Raw genomic sequence first — 12,394 nt, forward strand, 5'->3', positions numbered from 1 at the left:
TAAAAATGGCTGTAACTCCTCAAAGAGGCATTTTTGGAGAAAAAAGTGCTGGAATAAAAAAATATATTTTGACCCTATTAACACGGCTGTGTAGGTACCTACTTTAATATAAAAATCTTAACTATTTTTACAAAAAATTGAGATTTCCACTAATTTTTAGCTCTTTCTTTTAGGTTAGGGAAAAAATCCTGACCTGATAGAGCATCATCTTCAGCGGCTGAAAATACAGACAGGTATCATTTTATGTTAAAAAGTATATGAGAAAAAAATTTTTGTGTGTTTGAATAATTAGAAACACCTAAAATAGAATCTCGATTTATGATAACCAGTTTTATTTTGATTCTTCTCTTCTGGCACATCTTAAGTTGCGTACTGATTTAAACAGATTTACTCGCACGAACGCTATGTCTGTACAAACATTCGTGAGTAATATTCATTCACAATTCATATTTTCACAATTTTCACTGAAGTACTCAAATATTATTTTTAAAGCTGGTATCCATATATTTATATGCGAGTAGATAAGCTATAGGCGTTCAGAGCCAAAATCCCATGTATTTTCTTATGAAGGTTCATCTTGGTCATTTTTGGTGGATTTTACCCCCTCCATTCCACTTTTAGGCCACGACCAATCAGAGCGTAGCATTCAAATTGGCCACATCTCTCGACCAATCAGATCGCGGCAAATTGGCGGTAAATTTAAAATCGAGTAACGATAGGTTGTTTGATCAATCAGAGTGCGGCAATAAAATTGGCGGTAAATTCAAATTTCTAGATTTAAACGTTTGCGCAATAGAGATCGGAGTAAAGGAGAGAGGTGGGCTGCAAGTGACTGTAAATTTTTTAAAGTTGGTTTCGAATTTTATTTAAATTAAAAAAGTCTTGCTCTGTCTGAGATTCGAACCCCGAACCTTTGGATTGCAAAGCGAGTACATCTAGACCACCGTAGTAGTATTTAACAATAGGAATAATGTGGTTGATATATTGAATATTTCAGCTATTATTAGTTGTTGTTCGGAACAATTCCGTACCAACTCGATAAGTTTCTCGTCCATTATAAGCAACAAAAGAAACAATTGAATTTATTCCTTTTATTTTTATTGCTAGTTCATCAGTAATCATACAGCATCATACGGACTACGTACGGAATATAAATTGGCATCACTGATCCCATTTTGTGGGTTGCTTTTCGCAGTCATCAATTAACTACATGGTTCTTTCATTACTCTACTTCACAATGCATAAAAATTGGTGCAATTGTAAATGAGACACGGTCACAGACAAAAAAGGTCGTTCTAACTAAGCATGTAAGTAATAATCATTTGATCTTCTTGATACACCAAGCAATGAATTATGTTTGTTATGTCCTTCGGTTGATAACTAATATATTTAATTCTTATAGATACTATTCATTTGAAATGGATTTAAGCTTTGAGTATAACCTGAAAGGTCGAGTTTTTGGGATTTTTCAACAAAACAAGCCAAAACGACTTTTTTCACCAGTTCATAAATGCGTTCTGCTATCGAGCTTTTAATTTTTCCACTAAAATCGCTTTCATGGCTGCTACTTATGGAATTCTATATTCTGCTTCTGATTTTCAAACCTTTGAGAAAAATTTTTATAATATCATCTATTATTTCGCTTATGCGGATAATAACATAAACTCGTATTTCCAGAAGTTATACAGTACTTATTGACGGTCAGTAATCAGGTAGAAGAAGAAACAGGGACCAAAAAAGCTTTTGTAGATCCACGATGTGCAATTTCCGATCTTGGCCGAAAGAATTTTAATTTCTGATACAAAAATTCCACGGAAGCTATATTTATTAACCAATTTAATTCCAGTTTTTTTAAAGATGGAGCTAAAAATATTCTAATTTGTTACATAACACTTGAATTTATTTTCATTTATGAAAACACATATATTTATTTTTTTGGTTTCAAATTTGACAAGAATTGCTTAGCGAATTTTGTGTATCTACGTGTTTATGACTTATATCATTATTTATTTGGGTATTTTTCTGTGAATCGTAATTATAATTATTAAAATTAAAAATTATTCTGTAATTTGGACTGCACATTTAAGAATAGAATTTTCAAGATAATTTAATACACAAATAGTATGTAGAATAAAGAGAAAAGATTAAGAAAAATTGAATCATTATATAAATATATGTTTATCTGTCATACCAAACATGTAAAAATTCAGTAGGTAGTAAAAACAAATATGTGTAGCCCACTCTAAGAACTGCTCTTAAAACATGTATATTAATGATTAGACAATTATATTTATAAATATAGACTATATCTAATGTAATATTTTTTGTTGTCTAACAGAATGGGACAATATTATGCCTTTTTTCTCATTTCTAATACATAAATAGTGTTATCTTAAACATAGATCAAAATAATTATATTCGGTATCTGAGTTCAAAATAAAGTAATTCTTAGTGCCCTACATTTCGACACAAAAATCCTGAATTTTAATCGTTAATAAAAGAATTTGCAAAGGCGTTTTCTTGCTTAGTGGGCCGCATGTATAAGCATTTTATAACATAATTGCATAACAAAATTATCGTTTTTCTCAAAATATAAACCCTGAGTATTTTAATTTTATAATTATATTTTTACTTTAGAAAATATTAAGTTAATTCAAATCAAGTAATGTGTTTTTTGATACCAACATGCTAATGATCGAAATACTTCATGACAATTCAGTAATTGTTATCTAAAATAAAAATATAAAATTACTATACAAATATTATTATTGAAAAAACATACTTAACATATTGTTTGAAAACATTTGCTAGTATTTGTAACAGTCCTTCAGTAATATTTTCATATTTTGGGTATTTTGCCACATTGCAATTAAAAAATAATGATAATCCCTATACAGTGTGTTAATATTTCCAAAAAAAAAGACTGCCTAACATATTGAAATTGGAATTAAATTGAGTAAATTTGTTTCTTGTTCTGTTCGACAAAAATCTGGCGCAATGATCTACAATACGATAAACTAACCCATTTTGTTCACTGTTATTTTCATGTGTTCATTTTTTAAAAATCATAATTGATTTCAGAATATTACTATTAAAATACATATATTATCACCAATTTTAAGTAATATTTATTTGGATATTTTTGAAGAAAACTGTGTTAACAATTTAAATAAAAAGCCTTTTGTTTGGTGGAGATGTGTAGACGATATTTTTGCAATTTGACCTTTCGTCAATTATTAAATATATTTCTAAATAATATTAATAACAAGGAACGAACAATTAAATTTACTTTGGAAGTAGAAAGGAATTTTTCTATAAACACTTATTTCTAAATATGTAATTGCCATTTGTTTTAATTAAAATATTTAGAAAAGTAATGAATTATTCCTTACCTTTCATTACCTTTCGTAATATTTTAATTAAAACAAATGGCAATTACATATTTAGAAATAAGTGATTATAGAAAACAATCCCGCACTAACAGATATCTAAATTTTAGTTCAAATCATCATACTGATATAATCAAAATAGAACCAGATTGATTACCTCAAAAGATGAAATTTTTAATAATGAATTGATACACTGAAAGAAATGGGCTTATTAAACTGTTTATCTAGAATAATGTGTATAACGCATATTAAAACTTTTATAACCAATATACGACTTTTATTAAAAAAAAAGCAATAATCTCCATTCTCATTATAGAATGAGTTTAACTGGAAGGTGCTTAATACACCTTATGCATCTATGAAATAAAGGTTATAATGAATTACTTATACATTATTAGGTGTTATAGACTTTATGTTCCAATTGTATAGTAGGGAAGATTTGTTGTATAAAGATCAGTATCCGAATTTGTATATAACAATTATATTAACAGAATTATTCGTTCTTATACTGAATATATTTCCGTTTTTAACGTGTAAAACGCGTCTTATAATGGTTAAGTGATCGTCACCTCTCCGTGCATAATCGGTTATGATCGTAAAATTTCCGACAGTCCGCTGTGCATCGACTTACGAATATTACACGTCTAGTTTGATGAAAATAGACGGTATAGGCACATGTTTTGTGGGATCATATCGCGTTGTGTGAAATGGAAAATTATGTAAGTATCTAATTGTTTTATGGCTTGTAATTGTTTTGCTTTTCAAATGTAAATCTTGTCTAAATCTTAAAAATTATTATCTTGTAGGTATGCCCTATTAGAAACCGCTGATGGAAGTTTTACATAAGATGGAGGAACAGAACGCTAGCGGTGACAAAGAGGAGCATGGGTATAAAGTCAATCAACCAGGGGGAATAGAATTAGAAGGAAAGATGTTCAACCTTTCTGGGGATGCTTCATTCTTAAGGTGGAAGAGTTATAGTGCAAATTCTCATGTAATACAAGAAAATACGGGTGCATCGTTACTAAGAAAATAACCTGGACAATTTTGGGAGCGATTTGTCATCATTTTTAATGCTTAAAAGTATGTTTTGTGTATGTTTACATTAATACCTTAGCTTGTAATTACAGTTATCCAATAAAATTTCTGAAAACTTAGTCATATATTTTTAACTTATACAGAGGATACAACAGTTTAATACATCTATTATTATAGAACTTATAACCGGTACTAGATGTTCTAATAACGATATGGAACACTTTAATAACAGTTATTGCTATTATTTCGTAAAGGGTATAAAAAACGTTGTATATTAGTTATACAATAATAAATAATAATAAAGAATAAGGTTTATAGTCACTATACAACTGTGCTAGCAGTACGCGTTTTATATCCAATATTCACCTGTTTAACTGTCACATATAGTATACAATGGTCTTATAAGGGCATATAGAATTCTAATAAAGAATACAGCGCATTTCTTTCAGTGTAATTCATAAAAAAATGTAGTCTTTAGATATATTGAAAATAAGACATATTCTGTTAACAACGAAAAAAAATTACATCATCAATAAAAATTCCATATATACCTGTACTATCGGAAAAATGAAGAAAAATGTGTAACAAATTTAACATTAGAACAGTTTTTCAACAACTAATGTCAAAGGCGAGTCCAAATAATAATTTTCAGTATACTTGAGAGTATACTTTTTGAATGCAACAAACATTATATTGGAGAGACTTCTCGACCTGTGATTATTAAAATAAATGAACACAAAAATTACATTAAATAACGAGGTTGTGATAAATCCTAAAATTGATATCACATTTGGTCATAATATTCCATGGGATCAGCCAAAAATTTTGATTAGGCAAAACTTTTTACATAAAAATAACTCTTGACCGATCATTTTGGCCTCCATTTTTTACCTATCCAATTATTCACCCATTTAACTAAATTATTTCTTGAATTTTTGTTATTATTAGTTATTGTACATTTCTTTAAAAAAGTATTAAGCCAATTAATTTCGTCATAAAATTTTCCTAAAATTCGCATCAGAAGAAGTCATATGTTCTTTAATAGACATGCTAAAGAAAGAAACACTTTGTCTTTATGGAAGAGATTTTTTCAAAAGGTTTATATTATTTAATCTAACATGTCAGATGTGTGTTTTTATTAATAATATATGTACTGAAAATTCTTTATTTTTATTTTACACAATATTATAATTACTACTAGCAATATTGTCTATAGGGTATTTTTTTTTCATCTAGATATTAGTATCACACAACTGATAAGAATTTTAGACAAATTTTGTAATTGCTTGGAATTAGCTTAATGCTTTTTAAAGTAAAGTAATAATAAAACAAGGACACATTTACCAAACAAATAAATATTCACTATTCACTTAAAAAAGTTACATTTTTATAATCATCGAAATCATTTTGATATAAATAATTTCGTCTTTCTACCCATCAGAATAATTCAATACTTCAAAAATTTTACGTAAATTTAAATAAAACGTTGTTGAAACATTTGATTTATTTGTTACTAATTAGCATAATACAAAATGTACACAAACGTAAATAACAACATACAAAAAAATAGATAATTATGATTCCTTTTTCTCTTCCAATTTCGCGGGTTGTCCAGTTTGAGTAACAGGGATTGCCCTTTCCTCAGTCTTTTTTCCTTCGACGGCTTTCGGAGCTACGATCGTTAAAACTCCATCCGAAGACAAATGAGACTGCACTTGGTTCACATCACAATTTGAGGGAAGCACATACTTTCTTATAAAATGTCTAGAAATATATCCATGTTCATCTTGCTGTTCTTCGTGTTTTCCCTCAACAGTGATAGTTCGGTCATCAGTTATTTTGACTGTGACTTCATCGGGTTTAAACTGCTGCACGTCTATATTGGCTTGAAATTTATCTTTGTCGTAACTTACTGTTGATCCCAAATCTTGAATCGTATTCCTCCAATTTCTTAAATAACCTGCTGGACATTGAATTAACATTCTTGGATTGACCAAACTTTGAAGCAGATCATTTCGTCCAAGTGCTACACCAAAATGTTGGTCCAACAGTCTTGATGGACGGAAAAAACAGGAGTCGTCCCAGAAAGGCACTAGAGACATTGTTGCAAATAAATAGAAAGCTTATTGGGCTCGAGATCTTCACTTGCTTACTGATGCGAGAAAATGGGCGTGCCGCATTATATATATTCGGCAGAGAATCCAGATGTTTCGGAAAGAAAAAGATATTTTTGTTTACTTACGCCGTTAACTGTTCATCGGATATAGCCGCGCGCGTTGTATTAATGCTAGTCAGTCGTGTATGTGTGCACCTAATATTTTTAATGATGTTTTAATTGCAACGCAGGAACATTAAATGTCCCCATGGAAACGTAAAGACTTATTACTAAACTTCTACATAAGATGTCCAAAAACTATGTGCAAAAAATATCAATAATTATTTTACGAAAAAAAATATATATATATTTATATAATGTATATAAAATACAAGATATTCCTTATGTACCAGATTTAATAAATATTAGGCATGTGATTTTATTTTTTGGATCATATTTAGACAAGTAATTTTTGGTTTTCTATTTTGAATAATTACACAGGTCCACAATTTCATGTTTTTAAACAGAGAATGATATACCCCTGTATTTTGACCCACTGAACATGAGGGAGATATTAAAAATGTTCCACCAAGTCAGGATTTTTTCCTATCCTCAAAATCAGTAAAAATCTCGATTCTTTGTTAAAATAGTTATAATTTTCAAATCAATAAAAAAGTATACCTACAGACTAGGGTATGCAATCGCGCATTCCGCGTTACTGCATTCCAGCGATTTCTCGCATGTCAATGAGACCTGCGGAATTCCCGCATTTCTGCGGTAATTCCCGCGCAGGAAATTTTTGAATAGAACACGTCCGTTTAGCGACGTAGCGCGCGAGCGCCCCGTTTGGTTTGCGTGCGCATCCCGTTCCCCTGTGACAGCATTGGAGCATTGATCAATCGAGCGAAGGAAAGGATTAAAATTGGCAGATCTTTGCATCAATCAAACAAATTCCTTGATTCGTTTGTTTATTTTGGAGAAAAAAAGTGTTTACAAAGTGAAATATGTAATAGTTTTATCTTCTTGTATGTTAGTTATTATTATATTATCGATGTGGTAAATATTTGTTTAGAAATTGTTACTACGATTAAATTACTAACCTAACCTAGATGTTTATTAATTAATTAATTTAGTAATTTAACAGCAAGAAATACATTAAGTGACTAGAGACCTAATAATATCTATGTAAAAATAACAAAAGTAATATATTATTGATTTGTTGATTTTTATTCTGTTGATTCTTAATTAATAGTTAATAAACATAGTTTTTAATGTATATAATGCTTATCTGTTTGATTTTTAAATACCAAGAATTATTTATATTTCATTTGATTAAATATAAACATTCCACAATAATAACATTATTATTTTCATATATAAATATATTTTTAAATCTCTCGCTGGAATTACAGCGGGATCCCGCTGTAAAGGCGAATTTACCGCAAATTTCCAGCTAAAAAAAAGACTGCGGGATTGCAAACCCTACTACAGACGTCCTTAAAAACCTTTTATTACGCTTATAAGTGTACACGTATTTGTTCCCTGCCTCAAAATATCTAGAAAAGCGAGTTCTTAAAAAAATTTTCTAAAACAACTTCAAAGACAACTAGCTGAACCACATATGAAAAGGAGAGAAGCCAATCTTTACATTCTTAGAGAAATAAAATTTTGCATACGCCGCGTTTGGGGTATCAAAGAAAAACCATTAGATGGGATCGACGAAGATAGATTAGAAAAACGAAAAATATGCTTCATTTGCCCAAGTAAAAACAGGCGAATGACAAAATACTTGTGTAACACATGTAAGAAACCTATATGCCCTCAGTGTACAAAGAGGGTATGCGTCCGCTCCGTGCATATTTTTGACGATTGTAAATGTAAATTTTACATAATGCCATAGTACAAATATTTTTTTAAAAGTAGTCTCTCAGACGACACATCAGTACATATGTTATGTTCCTACAATTGTATGTCAGTACTTAAGGGTTAAGAGTCTTTAGGAAGAAACAGAAATACTTTTGAATTTGTTTGAATTAACTTAATACTTTTCAAATAGAGAGTAAAAAGACTCCACTATACATATACACACAATTTTTGTTAAAAATTTACTGGTTGCGTCCTGCGCTTGAATTTGGATAAAAACTAGATATAAGAAAGGCGAGTATACACTGGTCTGTAGTGAAATAATTATTAGTATCAAAAATGTTATTTCTGCTTTGATTTCTACCGAGTTTCTACCATAATAAAGTTTTCGATAAAGTTACGAGCATTACACATACATTTTCAGATTTAGAGGTATAAAACAACTATAAAAAATTTCGTTATCACAATTCAAAACATCGTAAAATTAATAATAATAAATAACGATATATTCTTATTTTTAAAAGTGAGGGGTTATTATCCGATGAATAGCAATTTATTAATCACTCCAATTCCTACGTTACGTTCTAGAGTAACCGAGTGCATACGAATTCGTTCCAAAAATATCTCTCGTGAATAATCTGGATATGCTGTTTTCGTTCATCGAATATTGACTATATCAATTATTTTAAATAGGTAGCAATTTTTATTTTTACCCAAAAAAACTTACTTTATTTATAAGATTCGCTGTTTATTTTTGCACTATAAATTTTTTCTCTAAAAATATTTCCCATTAAAATATCTTTCCCATTTCCAAGTTCAATTTTCTCATTAAACTATTAGTTACCTACGTAAAATATGCTTACATTAATTAAGTACATTAAAATAACTCTCATGAATATGTTTTACATAGTTATATAATTATTATTGCGTCTTCTATTGGGTTGGGGAATAAGTGATTTCCGTTTTTTTAAATTTAATATATTTTATTTTTAACTCTACAATTATCAATAGACTAATCAGTGATCATCATTATTTATGATCTCCTTCCAACATTCACCAAGTTTCTCGATGCCTCTTCTGTAAAAATCATCCTGTTTTGACTAGAAAACTCATCCAATCAAGCTCTTAAGCCATTGCCGTTATTAACATCGCTTAAAGAGTTTAACAAAGAAAGGAAGAGGTAAAAAATCAGAAGGCGCAAGATCGAGAGAGTAAGGCGGGTGAGTCAGAACTTCCCAATTCAACTCCCGAACTGTCGTTTTGGTCATATTGGCGATATGTGGTCTCGCATTATCATGTTGCAAAAAAATGGCGTATTGCCGATCAAATCTTTTTGTTGTTTGATTGTTGCGTAAGAGTTCGTAATAAAGAATTCCTTTCCAATCCTACCGGACCCATAACATCATTGTCTTTAGAGGGTGAAGTTTTTGGTCTTGTTCGCGGAGTTGCTTGCTTTTTTAGGTTTAACCGTTCTTTCTGCTGTTTCAAGTTCACACTCAGGCACAGCGACAATTGCGGAGCTTTGATTCTTAAAAACGAACATTACTTATTCCCCAATCCATTACTAAGGTACAAGATATCGAAAACATCAACAAATTCTTGGCGTTAAATGATCTTACGGCTATTGCCATTTCATGGTTTTATCCTGATTGTATGTTTTTTAACTAGGGACGGTTTTCATCAATCTGAATTTAAGTGATTTATGTCAATTTTCACGAACAAAGAAAATGATTGCTCAAAAAGATTTCCGTCATCTTCCGTCTCAAAAACATTTTGTAATAATTATGAACATACTCTCAATAATTGAACAAATTGCTGAGAATCATTTTGAGTACTGCATTTGTCAATTTATATCTTTTTCATAACTGTATATCTGGATAGAATTAGTAATATTAGTAATTTAAAGATCTAACTTAATTGATTAGTGAAAATAAACAGTAAAAATAAGTTTTTCAAATAATAATTGACTGGACAATGGAATATGTTTCTTATATTTAATTACTTAAGGTTAACTTTAGAGTAAACATTATAGTAAATTATATAAGATAAGCGTATGTATGTATCAAAAAAATATTACTGCCACTTCAATGATGTTTTCTTCTGTTAATATCTCATGAACACATTTCGAATGTGTTAGAGTTATCTAGATATTTCACGTTCGACTAATAAAAATGTTATTGCTGGCTTAAACTTAAGTTTAAAAATAACTGCATTAATTTTATTCTAACAACATTGGGAAAAAAATAAACAAAATATTTTCATAATATTCTTAAGGGCTAATGTTCAAAATATATACTTAATTATGCGTGGCGGTATTTTATTAGAAAGTATTGTTTTCGCTAGTAACTAATAACAAAACTAGTAAGTCAGAATATAACACGTAGGATGAGTCCATTTGACATTCGACTCATGAAAATTAATGAAAATAATGACATTTATTTGACTATACGGATTATAATTGTTTTTCTACATCTTTCTTTTTTTTATTTGAGAATGTAAACATGTCAGGCATGTGCTTTTGTATTAATTATTTAAACATTTCATTTTATTTTGGGCGACTACTTTTTACTGTTTAATGAGTATTAGCGTGGTGCAATCCAATAAAAGTTGGGGCATGTAGACCATAGAGTAGTTGTTTGTCGCAGTACCAGCAGTTAGCAATCTTATCTGCGAGGTTGGATGTCTTTTGCGTATCTAGATTTCCGATGTTGAAGAAGTTTGACTTCATTTGATAGGATTTGTTTGAATACCTTAATAATGAATAACAACATGTGAGAGCTAATAAATAGAGTATATGTATTTACACAAGATTCGAGTTGATATTATAATTTATTGATTTTCAAAAATCTTTTAATCGTTTATATCATGATATCTTATTGAAGAAATATTGTCATTATGGTATTTCTAAGGATGTACTAAAAGTATTACTCATCATATTGTTACGAGAACTCTTTATTCCAAAAAAATGTTTTAACATTGACACGACATGTTCTACCAAACGTCAAAAAAAAGGTATTACAAAAATGATAGATTAAAAGCAATAATTATAAACTAAAACTAATCAGGGAGACAGGAGGTGATCTTCCGTATCACTGCCCCCTCTTAGAACTGATCGTCCCGATCAGGTTACTCCTTTGTCCGCATGGCCTTCTTGGTAGGGTGTAAGTCGATCCAGGTGAACAATGTTCATCTTGGCCTGAGGACTCCTTTGGATCCGGTACACCACGTCGTTGATTCTCGTCACGATGGTGTAAGGGCCTTCCCAAGATTTCTGCAATTTCGGAGACTTGCCCTTGGTTCTTTTCGGGTTATAAAGCCAAACTTTCTCGTTCTCTTGAAAGCCGCTGCTGTTGGCACGCAAATCGTATCGGGTCTTCATTCTGTCGCTCTCCATCTTCAATTTTTCTCGTACCTCTTCGTGTACCAACTTTATCCGATGTTTCAGGTGGCTGAGATAATCGTTTAAACTTTCCTCCTGCTGCGGTCGATTTATAATCAGGTCTATTGGTAAACGTAGCCCCGTGCCAAATATTACATTGGCTGGTGTTTTGCCAGTGGTTTCATGAATGGCTGCTCGGTAAGCTAATAAAAATGGAGGAATGCAGGTGTCCCAGTTGGTCAGTTTCTCGTTGACGGCCGTTCTCAGGATATTTTCAATGGTGCGATTAAATCTCTCCACCATTCCATCGGACTGCGGATGAAGAGGTGTAGTCCTGGTTTTGTGGATGCCTAGTAGACCGCAAACACCCTGAAATACTTCGGATTCGAAGTTCCGTCCTTGGTCTGAATGGATTTCCCTAGTGACTCCATAACGGCATATCCAATTTTCAAATAGAACTTCAGCCACGGTGACTGCTTCTTGGTTGGGTATGGGATATATTTCTGGCCACTTACTGAAGTAGTCCATAACTACCAAAATATAGCGATTTCCACTACTACTACGAGGAAAGAGTCCAGCTACGTCGATAGCTATTCTTTCAAATGGAACTCCAACATTGTACTGCTTCAT

The 12,394-nt window shown here is 30.8% G+C and overlaps 2 protein-coding genes across 2 annotated transcripts; both read right to left on the reverse strand.

The window, feature by feature from the left end:
- Window positions 1–5,913: 5,913 nt before the first annotated feature.
- On the reverse strand, window positions 5,914–6,567 carry LOC108905151 (protein lethal(2)essential for life). Its single transcript, XM_018707928.1, has one exon. It carries the CDS (start codon window positions 6,527–6,529, stop codon window positions 6,002–6,004), a length of 528 nt encoding a protein of 175 aa, XP_018563444.1. The 5' UTR covers window positions 6,530–6,567; the 3' UTR covers window positions 5,914–6,001.
- Window positions 6,568–11,506: 4,939 nt separating this feature from the next.
- On the reverse strand, window positions 11,507–12,394 carry LOC108905149 (protein NYNRIN-like). Its single transcript, XM_018707926.1, has one exon. The coding sequence runs from the start codon at window positions 12,392–12,394 to the stop codon at window positions 11,507–11,509; it is 888 nt and encodes a 295-aa protein (XP_018563442.1).

The sequence above is a fragment of the Anoplophora glabripennis genome, unplaced genomic scaffold, assembly GCF_000390285.2.
Source record: "Anoplophora glabripennis isolate ALB-LARVAE unplaced genomic scaffold, Agla_2.0 scaffold264, whole genome shotgun sequence".
Taxonomy (NCBI): domain Eukaryota; kingdom Metazoa; phylum Arthropoda; class Insecta; order Coleoptera; family Cerambycidae; genus Anoplophora; species Anoplophora glabripennis.

Coding starts and splice junctions, on each gene's coding strand:
- LOC108905151 (XM_018707928.1), bottom strand. CDS start 6,529: ATGTCTCTAGTGCCTTTCTGGGACGACTCCTGTTTTTTCCGTCCATCA.
- LOC108905149 (XM_018707926.1), bottom strand. CDS start 12,394: ATGAAGCAGTACAATGTTGGAGTTCCATTTGAAAGAATAGCTATCGAC.